At 43.2% G+C, this 18,519-nt stretch overlaps 1 protein-coding gene across 1 annotated transcript in view; it reads right to left on the bottom strand.

The window, feature by feature from the left end:
• Nucleotides 1-17,175, bottom strand: part of sptlc2b (serine palmitoyltransferase, long chain base subunit 2b) — a 20,880-nt gene extending 3,705 nt beyond the window's left edge. Inside the window, exons 1-11 of the mRNA XM_070548858.1 lie at nucleotides 16,747-17,175; nucleotides 12,858-13,052; nucleotides 12,584-12,738; nucleotides 9,881-10,029; nucleotides 9,678-9,802; nucleotides 6,917-7,010; nucleotides 6,637-6,742; nucleotides 4,570-4,789; nucleotides 4,172-4,298; nucleotides 927-1,062; nucleotides 668-797 (exon numbers count right to left, since the gene is read on the bottom strand). Coding sequence (XP_070404959.1) covers nucleotides 668-797; nucleotides 927-1,062; nucleotides 4,172-4,298; nucleotides 4,570-4,789; nucleotides 6,637-6,742; nucleotides 6,917-7,010; nucleotides 9,678-9,802; nucleotides 9,881-10,029; nucleotides 12,584-12,738; nucleotides 12,858-13,052; nucleotides 16,747-17,160 — 1,851 coding nt within the window. The 5' untranslated portion in view covers nucleotides 17,161-17,175. The remainder of the gene's footprint in view (nucleotides 1-667; nucleotides 798-926; nucleotides 1,063-4,171; nucleotides 4,299-4,569; nucleotides 4,790-6,636; nucleotides 6,743-6,916; nucleotides 7,011-9,677; nucleotides 9,803-9,880; nucleotides 10,030-12,583; nucleotides 12,739-12,857; nucleotides 13,053-16,746) is intronic.
• Between the last annotated feature and the right edge of the window lie 1,344 nt (nucleotides 17,176-18,519).

Genomic DNA, 18,519 nt, shown 5'->3' with positions numbered 1-18,519 from the left:
AGAATTTTAATAAGATTTGTTTCATCCTGAAAAAGCTGCTTTATTGAACCGTAGTCATGTTTTCTGCCCTCTGGTGGAAGCTAACGTTGCCACGTACAAAATGTGTCAGACTTTAAAGCATTAAATGTCTCTCTAGCTGATAATATCTTTGCACAAGGCTGCAGATTTCTCTCTGAGTCTGAATGGAAGTCGGACTCAGAGAGAGAACTAACCATAATTAACATGGTTAGTTCTCTCTCTCTCTCCCAGAGAAAGGTAAATCACCTGTAGATGAGCTACAGATGCTATGCTAGCGCTAAAGCCTAGCTCTGCCAGTAACATTATCATGATGGACTCATTTCATTAACAAGTTTAACTTTAAGTGACCTACACGTTTCTTTGGAAAATAGCTTCTTATGTCCTCAACCTTCTTCTTTTTGCCTCCAGCCTCACCTAAACTAATTATGTAAGACTCTTATTTTGGTTACAGTCAGACAGGATGTGGTGTGAGGTGCTTTTATTGTGACGACCCGAGGTGTTTCTGCACCTCTAGGCTAACCAGACGATGAATGGCTTGTTGTTTTTTTAGCGGAGGCGCTCATCGCTGGATGTCGGTGGGGACACGTCGCCTCCGTCCATGCCAACCCTACGCCCATGAGCCAGTACCAAAGCAACGAGCGTGACTTACTGTATCGAGCATCTCTTTGGTATGAGCAGCTGAAACACAGAAACGTGCTCTGGACTCAATGATGGGTGTAGCTGGAAACCCGACCACCACCGTGCCAATGTTCCTCTTCAGCATCTCACGACCAAAAGCCCTAAAAGACAAAAATAAACACAAGCGTCTCTAAACTCTTCCGTCTTTATCTGTTTGCACACCAAGAACTCAACAACGACATCTGACCATTTTACAGGAACTACAGGATGTTAAAAATCAGACCTCCTACCCAATTTTGGCGGGCATGTAGAGCATCAGGGGCACCACAGGCGAGTCGTCGTTGCCGTAGATGATGAAACCCATGTCTAGGAGTTTCCTGCGGAAGTAGTTGGTGTTCTCAGACAGTTGTCTGAGGCGATCGGCACCTGGAATAGTGAGGAAAAGTCAACTTTTACATCAGGACTTGCATTTAACACTTCCTGTTAGCTCTAAGCTGGATTAGGCTACTTTCACTGCTTAAGACGGGTTTACAGATGATTCTCATGCCAGAAAGACACACAGAAGACTCATTAGAGCCGCGTGGTCCTCCTCACATCAGTGTCTTTCCCATCCATCCATTTTCTGAACCCGTAGGGTCGGGGGGGGCTGGTGCCTATCTCCAGCGGTCAATGGGCAAGCAGGTGGGGTACACCCTGGACAGAGAGCCAGTCCATCGCAGGGCAACACAGAGACACACACACTCTCACACCTAAGGACAATTTAGACAGACCAATCAACCTAACAGTCATGTTTTTGGACTGTGGGAGGAAGCCGGAGAACCCGGAGAGAACCCACGCATGCACAGGGAGAACATGCAAACTCCATGCAGAAAGATCCCAGGCCGGGAATCGAACCCAGGACCTTCTCGCTGCAAGGCAACAGCTCTAACCACTGCGCCACTGCGCAGCCTGTGTCTTTCCCAACATTGGGAATGGAGAGATTATCAAAGTATATTCTCCAGGGTATCTGCAGATTTAAGGGAGCCAAATTTAAGACTTTTTAAGACCTTTTTTAAGGCCACTTTGACCAAATTTAAGCTATTTTAAAAATTAAATTTAAGCGATAATTTCCAGCTATTGCCTGGAGCCGGTGCTAACCACGTCGCTTACGTGGGATTAACCATCCAGTTACTATTAACTTTTCCCTTCCCCATGGCGCAAGCTCCCACTAGCTTAACCAGCTAATGTGCTCATCTAAAAAAAATAGCCCCCTTTCACAACCAACTGACTGCGTACGGTTCTGCTTACGCCAAAATCATACACAAAAAATGCTGAACACTAACTAGAAATTCACGAAATTTTCATAGAAATAAAAGAAGCTTGTTTATTGGGTCTTTGGTAATTTAAGACCTTTGGAAACTGGATTTAAGGATTATTTGTCATTTTTAAGGACTTTTAAGGCCTTAAATTAGGAAAAGCTAATTTAAGACTTTTTAAGACTTTTTAAGGACCCGCGGATACCCTGATTCTCCCCCCAGCCCTCCCTCACATCTACTAATCAGAAGCTTACCTTAACGTTGTAATAACACGGTCACCAAACACGACTTTAATGGTACATTAACTTTAAAATGGTAATACTAACTGTAGAACGCTTTAATGTAAAACTGGGGTTTGTTTCATGGCTGCAGGTGTTTTCAATAAATGTGCCTAAAAAGGACGTTTTCTGATTGTTTTTTTGTACAAACTGTTCAGCGCTGGCATCTTCCCCAAACTCGTGTTGCTATTGTTTGAGCAGAACAACCGATGCTTTTACGACCCTCCATTACAGCGTTTGGCGATACAACACATTCCAGCGAAACCTGTGGAGATGTTTAATAAGTCAAATGAAAAGCAGCTGTAAAGGTATTTCAGTTCCTATTCCTGCATGTGAGTCAAACGTTTCCCACCAGTGACGAGTTCGGCACATCTGATCCGACACGAAGTGAGGAAGACGAGCCGCGCTGAAGGCAGTGCGATGGCTGCCGCAGCGTTCTGTTTAAGGAAAGTCTTTGAACGGTTCAAAGTCAACAGTCTGAAGCTAAACACACATCAATCGTCCCGTGTCAGTCTGATGTACTCTAGATTCATTTGCTGGATCCAGAATCAAAGCCTGCAGAGATAAAATCTTAACCAAACAAATAACCACACACCACAAAGCGCCAACATCTGTCCCGTCTGAGCTCCCAAACAGAGCAGGGACGTCACGGCTTCAAAGCAAACCCCTCACAGAGGAACATCCGCAGGTACCCGCTGCTAAAGAGCCGTCCTTTTGTCCTAACCTTCTATTTTCCTAATACTTTCAGTCTGAATCAGTCGTGTGTCTGGTTTCCATAGCAACAGAGAGAAAACAACAAATGTTTAACAGGCAGCTCAGCTGTCACGTTGACTTTGTGTCAGCATCCGACTCTTCAAAGGCTGGAATTGCAAACAGTGACTGGGCTGCAACCAATCATTCTGTCACCATCGCTCTTCCACAGCACCGGCTGGTCAGGCTCACATCCCCGCCGCCGCAAGGTCAGCCGGTACGGCCGCCTCTTCTCGGAAACCGTACGGAAGGAAGAGCCAGCGGCACGCTACGCAGGCAGCACAACAAAGATCTGCTCCAGGAGGTGTTATTCTTGTGCCTATCGACCGAGCGGCCTGGAGGCTGCAGAAACTGACCCTGGAGGCCGAATCAATCAGGCTCCGTGGAACAATAACGAGGCTGTGTCATTTATTTGTGTGCACAGCAGCGTCCAGCAGAGTTTAGTGTGCAGAAGCCTCTGGTCCTCAGCGCCATGCTGCGGTGCACCCACGGAGGCCAGGAGCACACATGGGAAAGCGATGAAAGGAAAGCGTGTGACGGCCGTTCCCGCAGCCTCACCTCACTTTGAACAAGGAACAAAAAGCTTAAAAAGAAGCTGGAGTTTTTCAGCTTTCCTGACACTAGTACGTTTTCCTAAAGCCAGAAGCTCTGCATCACATCAGTAACATCAAAACGGCTGAACGTTGCATCTGATTTGATCCTGATGATGCTGTGGATTAAGATGTGTGAAGGTCACCAGCTTCATGGTGATTAAACTGTGGAACATTTTTATTGGATGAACATAATTAATAATATTTGACCCATAACAAACAGATGTGAATGACAGAAGCCTGATTTAAATAAAACAGGACAGAAACTGACGTAAAACATCTGATCTATGGTGCCATCTAGTGGTCATCCAACATCAGCAGCACATCTGTAATTTCAGGTTTTTTTTTACATTTTAACCATCAAACAGATCAATTAAAACCCAAGGATTGTGTCAGTGTCTGGAATGTGTTTCTGCCGCTCAGCGATCGTCTGGTTTAGCTGATAAATTACACACTATTTGTTGTTTTCCTGATGATAGACATACAAGACAGGTTATTTATTTAGGGTTTTTCAAACCAGCTCACAAAAAGAAAGCCCAGTTAGGTTAAACCTGCTGCACAGGGTCACCCAGCTGGTCCAAGTCTGAGGTTCTCAGCTTAAAGAAGACAGAGAGAAACACACCCAGTGAGGTTCCATCTTCTCCCATGATGATCTTCATGGAGGTGATGATCTGCTGAGCCACGGGAGGAGACATGGAGGTGGCGTAGACGGCGCTGTGAGAGTGGCAGCGCAGGTAGTCGATCAGCTCCTAGCGGACACGTCACATTCAAACTGGAAATCAGAATCAGGAACAATCTTCTTCTTCTTCCCCAAAATTAAAAACGTAAACCAAAGAGAGTTCCTCTAAAACAGGAAGTCGTTTCGTTTTTTCCACTGCTCGTCATCATCAGTGTTGACCAACACTAGATGACGGATCAAGCTTCACGGGATGGCTCAACTTCCTGAAGATGAGTCAGAGCTCCTTTTACTGCAGCCAATCCCGCTGAGGTCAAAGGTTAACTTTTGTGTTGCCAACCTACCTTTCTGCCTCCGATGTATCCACCAGCAGCCCCGAAGCTCTTAGTGAATGTTCCCATCATTATGTCGACATCTTTGGGGTCCAGACCAAAGTAGTTGACAACCCCTCTGCCCTGAGGGCCGAGGGCGCCGATGCTGTGAGCCTCGTCCAGGTACAGGTACGCCTTGTAGCGCTTCTTCAGAGCTACGATCTCAGGCAGGCGGACGATGGAGCCCTCCATGCTGTGGGAATCAGAAAATCCTTTTAAATGTTAACAGCAAACCTCCAGGACAGTTTCCGTCGAGAAACCAAACGACTGTAAACACACAGCAGTACGTTTACACGGGAACGCGTCAAATAAACCCTGAGATGTACGGTAGGAAAACCGTCTCCCTGCACTGCGATCTGCAACAGAGGGAGGATCAAACATTAACTGGTCAACAGGCCAGGGTATCTGCAGGTTTAAGGGAGCCAAATTTAAGACTTTTTAAGACCTTTTTTAAGGCCACTTGGACCAAATTTAAGCTAGTTTTTAAAATTAAATTTAAGCTATAATTTCCAGCTATTGCCTGGAACCGGTGCTAACCACGTCACGAACGTGGGATTAGCCATCCAGTTACCATTAATGTTGCACTTCCCCATGGCGCAAACTCCCACTAGCGTGCTCATCTAAAAATAGCCCCCCTTTCACAACCAACTGAATGTGTACGGTTCCGCTTACGCCAACATCGTACACAAAACTTGCTGAACACTAACTAGAAATTCACGAAAATTTTATAGAAATAAAAGAATCTTGTTTATTGGGTCTTTGGTAATTTAAGACCTTTGGAAACTATTTAAGGATTATTTGTCATTTTTAAGGATTTTTAAGGCCTTAAATTTGAAAAAGCAAATTTAAGACTGTTTAAGACTTTTTAAGGACCCGCGGATACCCTGACAGGCTTCCAGTGGCTTCATGACGAGGCCCGGCGTCTGCCTCTGGCTGTGGAAAACCAACTGGTTCTCAGCCATATTTATGGTTAGCTGCACCTCCAAGCATGAGTCTGTCAAACTAATTAAGTTTGCTGACGACACCACCATCATCGGACTCATCTCTAATGGGGATGAGTCCGCTTACAGAATGGAGGCTGAGCGGCTGGTGTCCTGGTGCAGCCACATCAACCTGGTGCTAAACACCCAGAAGACAGCGGAAGTTGTTGTGGACTTTAGGAAACACACACACCCCATCCCCCCCTTAAACCTGTCTGACACTCCCATCACGATGGTGGACTCATGTCACTTCCTGGGCACCACCATCACCCAGGACCTCAAATGGGAGCCCACCATCACCACCATCAGAAAAAAGGCCCAGCAGAGGATGTACTTCCTGAGGCAGTTGAAGAAATTCAACCTATCACCACAGTCAATGAGGCAGTTCTACACCGCTATCATTGAGTCCATCCTCACATCCTCCATCACCGTGTGGTAGGCTGGAGCTACCACCAGGGACAAGAAGAGGCTGCAGCGTGTCGTGCGCTCTGCAGAGAAGGTCATTGGCTGCAAACTCCCCTCCATTCAAGATCTGTACACCTCTAGGACATTGAGGCGTGCAGGTCGGATAATAGCTGACTCGTGTCACCCTGGACACAGTCTCTTCGACTCGCTCCCATCTGGCAGGAGGCTCAGATCCATTCGGACCAGAACCTCTCGCCACAAAAACAGTTTCTTCCCCTCTGCAGTTGGACTTGTGAATGAACATCCTAGGGCAGCCCACTCAAGTTGATTGGTCCCAGTCACGTGACCCGATGCTGTGCTTGAACCATTCAACAAACACTCAGATTAATACCTACACGGAGTAGATAGCTGCTTCTCTAATTCTTGCCACTTTTTACATTAATAATTTTATCATGAGTGTTTTATTAGTTCTTATATTTGCTTATCTCTTAATTAATTTTTTTTCTATCTTACCTTCTGCACCAAAATACCGCAGCAATTTCCTAATGTTGTGACTTGGCACACATATGGCAATAAAAACTTCTGATTCTGATTCTGAAGCACCAGTTAGGAGGCAGCTCCGGGATCCGAGCCTGTCCAACACGTGCGTGCCTACCTGTAAATTCCCTCCACCACAATGAGGATTTTCTTCCACGGCCTGTGAGTTCTGGGCTGGCCGTGGACAATAGCATCTCTCAGCAGCTTCTCGAGGCTCTGCATGTCTAAAAGGTAAAGAAAAGCAAAAATAATTGTTTAGTAGTAGCTGCTGCAAAAACATGGCAAATAAAAAGCTACACTCGTGGCTAAATGCACCCAGTAACATCTGTCAGCTGGGTGTTAGAGCGTTTTCACGGCGAGGGTGTGTTTGTGTTCGAGATAGGAGACGTTTCACCCACTGTTGTGTTTGAAGACCCGAATGGTGGAGCCAGACAGCCGAGCTCCCAGCACCAGAGACGCGTGGTTCAGCTCGTCACTCAAGATGAGACAACCCTGCAACGAAAAAGATGGGTAGTCCTATTAAAGCCACGGGCTTCTGGTTTCGATCTGGTTTCAGCACAACGGCAGAAGCAGCTTTACCTGTAAAACCTAGCATGTATCGAGATGAAAACACAAAAACGGCGCTCAGGGTGCAAACATCCGAGAAGGACTGCGATCGAATCTTTGTTTTATGTTGAAAACAAAACGTTATCATGATAAAATAAGAATAAAACCACAAAGTTCTCCAACGTCGTAAATCGAACGCCATTTTAGTGGTGATGCACTGGTTCTGGTTTAGTGAGCCGATACAGATCTCTGATGCTGCTGCAGCTCTGATTCTCATTCACGTTAAAGACCTCGAGTTAGGGCTGGGTGGAAATTAATATCACGATAAGTTGAGGAGGTCACCTCGATAGCAATAAATGGACGGTATCTACAGGCATGTGCAGAAGTTGTCCACTAGATGGGGCTGTCACGTGACTGGAGGTGGTACAGCTTCTTAAAACTTCACAAACATACATCTTTTCATTTTTTATCGTTACATTTCTTGACATGGGAGAAATGATCTCGTTAGACTCAGAAATTTCGATAAAATAACTTTTCGATTTCTCGCCCAGCCCTACCTTAAATGAACTGAAATAAAAACTCTGCTATTGTGAGCGGGCTTAGTTCACAGACCAGGAAAAATACTGCTGTTTGGGGACGATGTGTTCAGGGACCAAAACACATTAGAGTTTTGAGTGTCAGACTGGTGGATCGCTGATCAGGCTGATCTTGCTGAATACTGGTTGATACCAGTCGACACACTAATCTCTAAATCAGGGGTGTCAAACATGCGGCCCGCGGGCCGGATCCGGCCCGCAAGCGGGTTAAATCCGGCCCGCGAGATGGTTGTGAAAACTTTATTTTCATACTTTACGATGTAGAGTGAAAATAAACTTATCAGTGTGAGCAAGTTTCCTCTGTAATGAGTAAAAATAAAACAAAGCTGCGCTCAAGGCTCACACACGAACTTGAATCACATCCTGAAGTTGGCCGCCACTCAGGATGTGACTTCTGATGTTGATGTGCTGGTGAAAGCTAAAAGATGTAAAGTTAAATGAGTCAAATTTCTTTTAAGTATTGCATGAAACTGATCTTGCCATGTGATCTGTAAGCTCTTTGAATCACTAAGGAATGTTTTTTTTTGTTGTTGATTTTTTTATTTTTTCAAATTTTCAAGTACACTTCAGGTGTTGTACTTGTACTATTTTGGATACACTGTCCTCAGGCTCCAGCCTTGTTTTATATTGATTGTATTAAAACAAAGAAAACAATCGGAAGTTTTTTTTAATTTACCGGTCCGGCCCACTTGGGACAAGATTTCCCTCAATGTGGCCCCTGAGCTAAAATGAGTTTGACACCCCTGCTCTAAATAAATCTCCAATTCCCACCAAATCATGAAGTTTTTTTTCTGGTAAATGTAAGACTTTACTCTTAAAAGTTTTGATGTGATCAGATTCACTCCCTTGTTTAAAGAAAATTGCACCTAAAAACAAATTCAAAACATTCCATCCATGTATCTTTTGAACCCGATTACCCCTGAAACTCTTGGTTTTCTCTTTAACCCATGTATGAAAACTCGATGGCCTCAACAGGATTTCACATCTCAGCGATGCCACACCTTCAGCCGCTCCCCCACCCATACGGGGTTTAATAATAAACATAAAAACAACGATTTATTACCGAAATACCCAAACCTAGGGCGGCACAATAACACGATAACGATATACGGGATAGACGGAGTGCGATAGAAAAACAACGGGTTAAAAGAAGTTTCCTTTCTTTTTTCGTTATGTTAGAGTCATTATTTACTAGCAGCCAATCACAAACTCAGACCCAGGCACGCTCCGTCACCAAGCCCTTCCCTCTCAACCCCAAACGGACATCGCACGACTTAAACGAGACGTCGTCCTAAGGAGAGAGAGGAAATTGTCCCACATAAAGTTACAGTAGCTCAGCTTTATACCAATATTTTAGCTCGATGAAAATAAAAAACATTTGTTTGTTACCTCGATAAAACCCTAGTCTGGTAACACAAACAACTCGTAAAGTAATGACATAAATGGCCAGGGCTGCACTTCTGATTGATTTCCTACATTTTTTATAATTATCAATAATTATTGATATCAATTAGCATGATTATTTTATTGATATGCTTGTTTCCTACCCTAAACAGCAGCAGACGGCTACACTCTGAACATATCTGATCTACATCACATGATACAGGACACCAGCTCACTCACATGGTGATACAGCTCGTTACATAACACACCTCTACGTGTGATGATGAGGTCATCGGAACATCAAAGGCACATCAACAGCTGAGTTTATGAACCCTCATCAGTCTGTTGGATCCATTTATCTACGTTGTTTTTCAGGAATCCCTTCTGTGACTCGAGTCTACATCCCATCCAAACAATCCGGTTCTGAGTGCGTGACCCGCAGAGGTCAGAACAACAGCAGCCACGGCTATCACCGTGTTTCCAAAGCGGAAACTGCTGCAGAACCAGCCGACACGTCTGAGGTCAAACAGGAAGTGATCGTTTTTCTAAAACTGTTAGTGAGAACGAAGTTAGGAACACACTTAAAGAGTTACGCAACACTCCAAAAACAAAGGAAGCGAATAAAGCTCCCCACCTTTCCAGTGAGAGCAGGAATGTTCATGGAGTTGGTGGCAAAGCCCATTCCGAAGGCCATGGATGACTCAACGCCCAGAAAGCGGGCGATCAAAAGCTCCAGCTCCTCGTGGACGTCCAGGTTACCTGAAAGTGAGAAAGCGTTTCACTACAACGTCTCCTCTCGCCTCTGCAGACGTCCTGCAGCAAAGCCAACTCTCTCACCCATCTCACAGCGAGTGCTTCCTACTCCGGCTCCGTACGCATGAGTGACTTCCACAGCAGCATCAGCACAAGCCCCCGTGTTCTCAGCAAACCCAAGGTAGTTGTACGAACCCATATTGATCACGTCCTTCACCACTGTACCCGTGTGTCTGAGAGAGAAAGAGGAGAGAACAACGCTAACACAAATGTCGACCACAGCTGATGCTAACAGCTACTCTAAACATGACGCCGTTTGCTCCGCAGAGGAACTTCACCTGCCAGCGTGCATACTTCACATACCGATGTGATAAACAAGAAAGAACGTGACACGGCTGAAGAGTTATCAGTGGACCGTGTTTACAGAAACAAGGATTAAATCTCCCAACATTCTTTAGGTGTTTTACAGACTTCATCCGACAGATTCCCAAGAATTCCGAACCAAAACGTTTAGCAGGATTCTCTTTCTGTGAAATGTGCTTGATAAATTTCCTCTTAAAGTGACAACGTGTATTTCCTTGGCGGTGGGGGCGGTACATACCTAACTCATTGCAAGCAATCTGTGTTACTTCAAGTAAGACCTCACCAGTGGATGGCCATTAGGGTAAAAAATCCCAAAACCTCCGGCAACATGACAAACACAACAGACACTGGCAGCAAGTGAAGAGGTTAAAGTGTAAAACAACAACGTTTGTGAATGGTGAACGTTTTGTAACCGTTTGTTAGAAATCAGTAAACGTGTTTTGTCCTCACGGGCTCCCGTAGAATGAAACATGGAGTCTAATAGAGATGAGCGAGTACACCACTATCTGTATCTGTACTCGGAGTGGGCGTGGCATAACCCGGGAGTGGGCGTGGTTTAACCAGAAGTGGGCGTGGCTTACATCAATACATTATTTTAAATCTGAAATTGATATGGATTGATCAGAAGTTATGTGTATTGTTTATTTGAAAACTACTCAGAATTGAGATTAAATATTTTTATCACAATAGTAAAGAAACTATTACAGAACAAGTTTTTCAATAAAATCAGAACATTAATATTTAAGTGCATGGATTAATACATCTGAACTCATGCAGTAGAAACTAGGAAATATGAAACGCTAGAACCAGACACAACTTTATATGTTTTTATTTTATTTTAATTTGATTAAACTGATTTTTTTCTTAACGTCCTTGGCATTTTCCCACACAAAGTTAAACAAAACAATGTTGATTAAGGTGTGTGTGTGTGTGTGTGTGTGTGTGTGTGTGTGTGTGTGTGTGTGTGTGTGTGTGTGTGTGTGTGTGTGTGTGTGAGAGAGAGAGAGAGAGAGAGAGAGAGAGAGAGAGAGAGAGATAGAGAGGGTGAGAGGGAGAGAAATGGAGTTAAAAAAATAAAAAACCTGACCGGAGCGGAGGTAGTGAGTGACTGACGCAGCACGTCAGCTCTGTCTTGTCAAATGCACCATGTAAGTTGCGAAAAAAGTAACTTTAAATATTCAACCGAAAAAGAGGCGAGCTGAAGAAAAGCTAGGGAAAACTGAAGACACGTGAGCAACAGTGTAGCAAGCACAGCGAGATCCGTTACTGTCTGTGTGTGTGCGTGCGTGGATGAGACGGACGGACTGAGCTCCCGGCTGCAGAGTTTTGTGTGTAGGGAGGGGCGGGCGCTCTATGTGACTGGCCAATCACAGAGCGTGAACACAGTCAGTTACCCAATGAGGATTTTCCTTCAGCACGATTACAGATATTTACGAGTTTTACTCGTTTCATGCTCGTACTCGTCAAAAATGCTTTATCCGTACCGGATACCCGTCTGAAACGAGTACCCGGCTCATCCCTAGTGTCTAATATCTCCACAGACCCAATCCCTTGTGTTTTAGACCTGATATTTAGGGTTATGTGTTACAAAGCTGCCAATATTTTTCAACAACTGGGCATCATTTCATTCATTTTCTACATTTCGATTAATATTTCCAGAGATCAACGGTAAAAACTACACATCGTCTCGTTAAGTTAGTCAGAGCTGTTTCAGGTGTCTAGAGCTCACCTGGAAGCCTTCTCACTTTGGTTTCTGTGACTGAGGAAGAGAAGGAGGTGGGAAGAGTTGGTAAGCTATTAAACTGGTTTGTGACTGAAAGGAGACAAAGGAAGGGAATCTGATAAAATCCCAGATTAATGGGACAGAACCAACTGTGACAAGAAATCTGCACAAATGTGGAGGAAATGTTACAATTTCGATGTGTACAGTCCTTATCCACTGAGATACTGATTTAAAACATTTGTGTACACCTCAAGTTATTTATTTAAACACATAAGCTGAGCTTCTGAGTCTAATTTATTTTAAATCAACACAAAAATAAATAAAAGTAAATCAAAATGTAATTCTATATCTGCTCGGTGCTAATGATTGTAGCGTCACATTTCATTTACAACACTCAGATAAAGGGAGATAAAGCAGACTGCAACAAACTTATTTTAATAGTGACTTCCTTTCCAAGGACACATGACAGATACCAGGATTTCAAATAACGTCCTGAATCACCGCTTAACTCGTTCTTATCATGAAATATCAGAACAACTGGATCACACTGCTCAGGGAGTGGCGTACGGCTGTAGGCAGAACGGCGGTGTTGGGAAATCCACCCAAATGAAATGTTAGTCCAGACGAATCGCTTGCCTGGGATTGAGTACTGTAAAAACAAAACGCGGCAGCTGCAGAGACAATCACACACAACGACCTACTCGAACGTCCAGTTGTAGTTGTGGGTAACTCTCTCCACCACGTCCATCTTGGCTCCGGGAACGCTGCAGATGGGCCGGTTCCAGTTATCTCTGATCCTCATGTACAGGTTCCTGGTGTAAAAATTCTCAAAGTCCTGATAGAGAGGGACAAAATCCTGCAGAAAAAATAGATATGGATCAATGTCATTTTGATTACCCCCCCCCCCCCCCCACACACACACACACACACACACACACAGCACCAACTTCTTTCATTTACAGTTAAAGCTCAAACCTTCTGCTGCTCTCGCTCTCGAGCCACGTGGCACTTCTCGATGTTCCAGTGGCGGAGGAAGTCTCTGAGGTAGCCAAACAGGGTGAGGATGCCGTAGCCCATGTAGGTGAGCACAGCCACCAACAATGGCGTCTCCTCGAAGGATTCCACAAAGGGCTTCTGGTACAAGCTGGGATTGGTGGTAGCATTTTGCCTCTGAGGAACAAGAAAGAAAAAGAGAGAGACAACTGATGAGTCAACCTGATTCAATCACATTTACAAATACTGAGCTAACGTTTGTAGCTAGGAGTATTTTAAACACACACTCTGTTAACAGAGCTCAACGTACCATAACACTTTTACAACAAATGTGACAAAAACAGCTATAAATCCATCATTTTCTACTTCTTAGAAAACTCTAGCATGAAAGGCGGTGGGCAATATACGTTCTTCCTAGGAATGCTAGCCCTCCCTGTTAAAGGTTAATGGTTTATTCCAAATGTGGAATCAGATTACTTATTAAATGTTAAACTCAGAAGCCGCATCAAAATAAACAACTGTGATCAGGTCAAATGGATTTAACGTGGAAAGTGGTCAAAATATTACTAAAATCGTTTGTTGCCAGGTCCAGTGGCTTTGAGGATCTGCGAGTCGTTCATCAATCCAGATTTCTACACGACTGATTAGAGGACTCCACAAATAGCAGCATAGCTCCAAACGCTATCCCGCCACTTATTACCAGAGGTGTAACCAAGTCACTGCTTTGCAAGTCACAAGTCTTTTCAGTCAAGTCCAAGTCAAAGACAATCAAGTGCAAGTCAAGTCCAAGCCCAAAGTCAATGATGCAAAAGTCCAAGTCCTTAACTTTGAATTTGAAGTCATAATCAGGTCATCTGTCCAACTTCAATTTAACGACAATGATAATAAATACATTCCAGAAATAAAGCTTCTTAAAGCTTCATTTATTTGCTCAAACAAGCAGAAACTGAAACTGATCATAAACAAAGTGCTGCTGCATTTAGCAGAACAAGATCAAACCCAGAACCAAGAATGATTCATGATTTTTGTCCATGTCGTGCCACTTTTGTGCTAAAATGTCAAATATGCTCAAGTCATCATCAAGTCAACAGATGCAAGTCGATTCAAGTTGCAAGCCATTGGCGTTCAAGTCGTAAGTCATTATAGATTTTATCAAGTCAAGTCAGAAGGCATTAAAATAATGACTCGAGTCCAAGTCATGTGACTCGAGTCCACACCTCTGCTTATTACCCTCAGCTTAGTAACCAGTGTTCATGTGACTGGTCATGCCTTTGCTGGAAATGCCGTTGAGCTGGGAAGAGACTGGTGAGTGGAGTCAGAGGGTAGACTGTACAGGAGGTCTTAGAAAAACTCAACCTATTTGCAATACTGGGTTTCCCCTAAGTGTGTGGAACAAGAGAGGAAGTGTCCCCCATTGGACCCCCCCCCCCCCCCCCCCCAAAAAAAAACACACACACACACACAAACACACACACTGACGGTCTTCTGTTGTTTTGCATGCTCTGAATCTCAGCAGATCGTGTTCCATTGTATATACAACAAGACACACTCATGGTGTGAAGCGCGGGGTTAAAGGTTCACACGAGTTCATGAATAAATCGTTTTCATTTCCAATCATGTCTCTTCTGTCCTAAGCAGAGGTCACTCCGATGAGGAGCTTTTATGCAACACAAAAACAGAAGGGGGAAATTATGGTGATGCGTTTGTATTTCAGTTTGTGTGTTGTTAAAAGCCAGCATGAGTTAAGATGGTAGAATGAGGGCAAAACACATCGGCACCATGATCGTCTAGCACACTGCTGCTAACCACTTAAACATTCTTCCTCTCCTGATAATAACTTTTTGCTTTCCTTGACGTTGGATGTGCTACTGCTAGTTTATCTGTTTAATTATAGATCCACTAGGATAAATACAATAAAGTTTATCTCTCACCAAGTGGAATATTTACTAAGAAGTCACAGTGTAACTATAGACACATTACTTTGTCTTTGTGTGTGTGTGTGTGTGTGTGTGTGTGTGTGTGTGTGTGTGTGTGTGTGTGTGTGTGTGTGTGTGTGTGTGTGTGTGTGTGTGTGTGTGTGTGTGTGTGTGTGTGTGTGTGTGTGTGTGTGTGTGTGTGTGTGTGTGTGCTCTGTCTTCTCGATCCCCAGTGAGTCGTGGTGGATGGCTGCTTATACTGAGCCAGGATTCTCTGGAGGTTTCTTCCTGTTAAAAGGGAGTTTTCCTCTCCACTGTCGCTTTATGCTTGCTTAGTATGATTGCATCAAGTCACTGACACTCGTCAGTGACTTGATGCAATTTGCTGGGTTCCTTATATAGGAAACATTATTTCTGATTGGCTTAATGAACTGACCTGAATTGGAATGTTTATTATGTGAAGTGCCTTGAGACGACTCTTGTCGTGATTTGGCGCTATATAAATAAAGTTGAATTGAATTGATGCATGTCAAAAACATACCCCTCTGCTCTTTTAGTTTACATACAGGGCTTAATCAACACTTCCATACAATCTTTATGCTTTCAAAATAAAACCTATCAGGCTTTCTACAAGATGCGTACACATATTGAGCACATTTATACCAAGACTTGAGTGGTGCACACAGCTGGTTCCACGGAAAATTGCAAGATCACGTGTGATTATGCCCGTTCAGTTTCACCTTCAAAAGAAAGGCAGCAAAATATCCAAAATAAAAAAATCTGTTCTTTTTACCATGACCAAGGAGTTGACAAAGGTAATGACTTTGTAATAGGTTAGGCAGGTTTGAAGTTGGGTGGATGCTTTACACTGCTCCGATGTTTGATTTCCTTTAGAGTCTGCCGTGTTCTAGGAACGTAGTGTGTAAAAAAATTAAAAAAATAGACCCAATGCATACATTTTGTAGAGTGATGCAACACTACAACTCTGGGTTGTGCTTGCTTCCACATCCGGTGTAAAGTCAGGATGATGCTGAACATTCAAAATGGCAGGCCCTAAGAATGGAAAGGATGAGTTTATGTCAGACGTACTGTGAAGAATGCTGAGCTCGATCCTCCAACAACCCCAGTCGTCATGAACAAATGAAAGCTAGTCAAATGAACCCACGAGGCATTTGTGTATTTTCCTTAGCTGCCACATAATATGAACCTAAATGAAAGCACCCACTGGCTCTGACCACCCTGAGTTATGAAACACAATGTTCTCTTCAATATTTTAATCTGAAGGGAGGATAAACAAATGCACCCAGCCTCACCTTAACCACCACTTCCACACAAATACCTGAGTCCACCCTTAAAGGGACCACACCCTTTAAAGCCTGGGAACAGAAGTGTCATCCATGGGAGCAGACACCTCCTCTAAACTCAACAGGTCCTTTTTTTTTTAGTATTATTCACTAGAGTCAGTAAACAGAGACCTGTCCAACTCCACAGAGCAGGGAAACAACAGGGTGTAAAGTTACAGGAGGGGACAAACAAATGTCACCACTACACTCATCCCTGATCAAGTTTCATCAGCACGAACAATGTTTAAAGGACAGATCTGAAGGGTCACCTTTAAGTCACACCTGCATAGCTGAAACTATAAATAAATATGCCGCTGTCAAGTAATAATTACTATTTTAAATGGGTACAAATGCTATAATAACAATGAGCTACTGTAGCGCGAGCTAATTAAGATGATATTACAGGTAACAAACATTAATACTAACGGTTTCCGAGTGCCTTCCACAGAAAAACCACTCCCACGGAGGAATTTTAAGCTGTGATCACAGGAAAAATAAACATAAAGCCTCTAAGCTAACACCGAGGGAGTTATTTTTTTAAACCGGCTACGGCACGATGTAATGCCAACAGTTAGTAACCCAGTCAACTCTCGTCGAATGGGCCTTACCAACCTTCTCCCTGGCACGACGATACTTCTGGGACTGCTGAAACAGACAGTGGTTCTTCACGTAGCCATTTTTACTCGCATTTTTTCCATGTAAGGTCCGGTGACAGGCATCTCCGTTTAGCAGCTTGGTCGCAGAGCTTTCTGTCATCTTGGTCGGCCGTCCGCGCCAGGAGGAAACCCCACGAACTGAACAGACTCTACTTGTGTAACGTTTAAAACTCGAGGTCGGATTTGAGATAAGGGGAAGACAGATTCTGACGCCCACTCTGCCCTGTGACCGCAAGCGTTTTGTCGGAAATCTCCGCCCCCGTGTGAGTTTAACCCCGCCCACTGCAGCAATGGGAAACTTGTCCGCCATATTGGAAAGGGACACACCGGTGTTGTTCTGAGATATGTTCTCATAAACGTGCATAGACATTCTTTATGTCTGTGTGTACTCCTTTGAAAACTGTTTCTCAACCGGGTTTACTTTGGTTAAATGTTTTGTCCTTTGCAGTAGAAAAGGAATCTCGGAAATTTGTGAAATATATTTAAATAACAATTACTTTGAAACATAGCCTGGAATTTATTTGACTTAACGGGGAGCATATTTCAATATAACTCCAGAAAACATGATGAAAAGCATTGATTAATCCCACAAACAAACAAATAATTTACAGGGTAATAACTCAATATTCCAGTACACACACACACACACACACACACACACACACACACACACACACACACACACACACACACAGAGACAGACAGACAGACAGACAGACAGACAGACAGATAGATAGATAGATAGATAGATAGATAGATAGATAGATAGATAGATAGATAGATAGATAGATAGATAGATAGATAATACAATTTAATACAATAATTAAAACAATATTTAAAAGAATTTCCAACAATTCAGTTGTAAAAAAAAGTAAACATGGGAAAAAATGTATTTTTATTTATTTGATGTAATTAAGCTAAACATTAGTTGTTTTGGAGTCATTACGTCAAAACAATTTCCTTCTACAAAATGGCGTGACCAATTTTTCCCACGTAATCTGCTTAACTGACCAATAGGAGGAGATTTGTCATGTATTGAAGCCGGTAGCACTCCTCTTTTAAGTTTTTGTTTGTTGTGGGACATCCTTGTTACTAAACGCAAATGAATGGCCTTTTTAAGACCTGAACTCAAAAGGGGAAATCAAAAGGATACATTTATTTACGATTATATTATAGGGATGATTCAAGAACATCTCCAATGGTATGGTGTCTCAAAGGTAATCTATGTTTTAACCTCTTGTTTTCCTTGGTGTTACTTTGTTTTCCTACATCTCTATTTGTGAGTCAGGAAAAACAGAAGGATATTTTTTAATTTATTTTCATCTGTGATCAAGTGTTTTCTCTCAGGAATTTCAGGTTATTATTACTATATAAATAATTATAAAAGAAAAATACAGTTATGACTTTTAGGGTCACTGTTAAGGAGTGGACCTCTCACTTAGAGCGACTGCAGCAACAATAGAACGTCCTGGAATCAGCGTCACAACCATGTGTTGGAACTCCAAGTACTTCCTTACCTTCTTCCTGTTTGGCTACTGTGGTCTGGTGAAACATGCACAGCAGCACAGGCCTGTTCCCTGTGAATCAGTGACTGGCGGTGATAAAAGGCAGATGCTGATACTTCCCATATGATTTCAATGTAAGGGCAAATGAATATTCCCATGTGCTCTTCCCTTTTTGCAATCTAGATGGCATTGTTAATTCACAGAAAGGATAAGCCCTCTAATTT

This window comes from Nothobranchius furzeri, chromosome 2 (assembly GCF_043380555.1).
Source record: "Nothobranchius furzeri strain GRZ-AD chromosome 2, NfurGRZ-RIMD1, whole genome shotgun sequence".
NCBI classification, from domain to species: domain Eukaryota; kingdom Metazoa; phylum Chordata; class Actinopteri; order Cyprinodontiformes; family Nothobranchiidae; genus Nothobranchius; species Nothobranchius furzeri.
The sequence above is the reverse complement of the archived record's forward strand: the minus strand, read 5'-3'. Positions and strand labels throughout refer to the sequence as shown.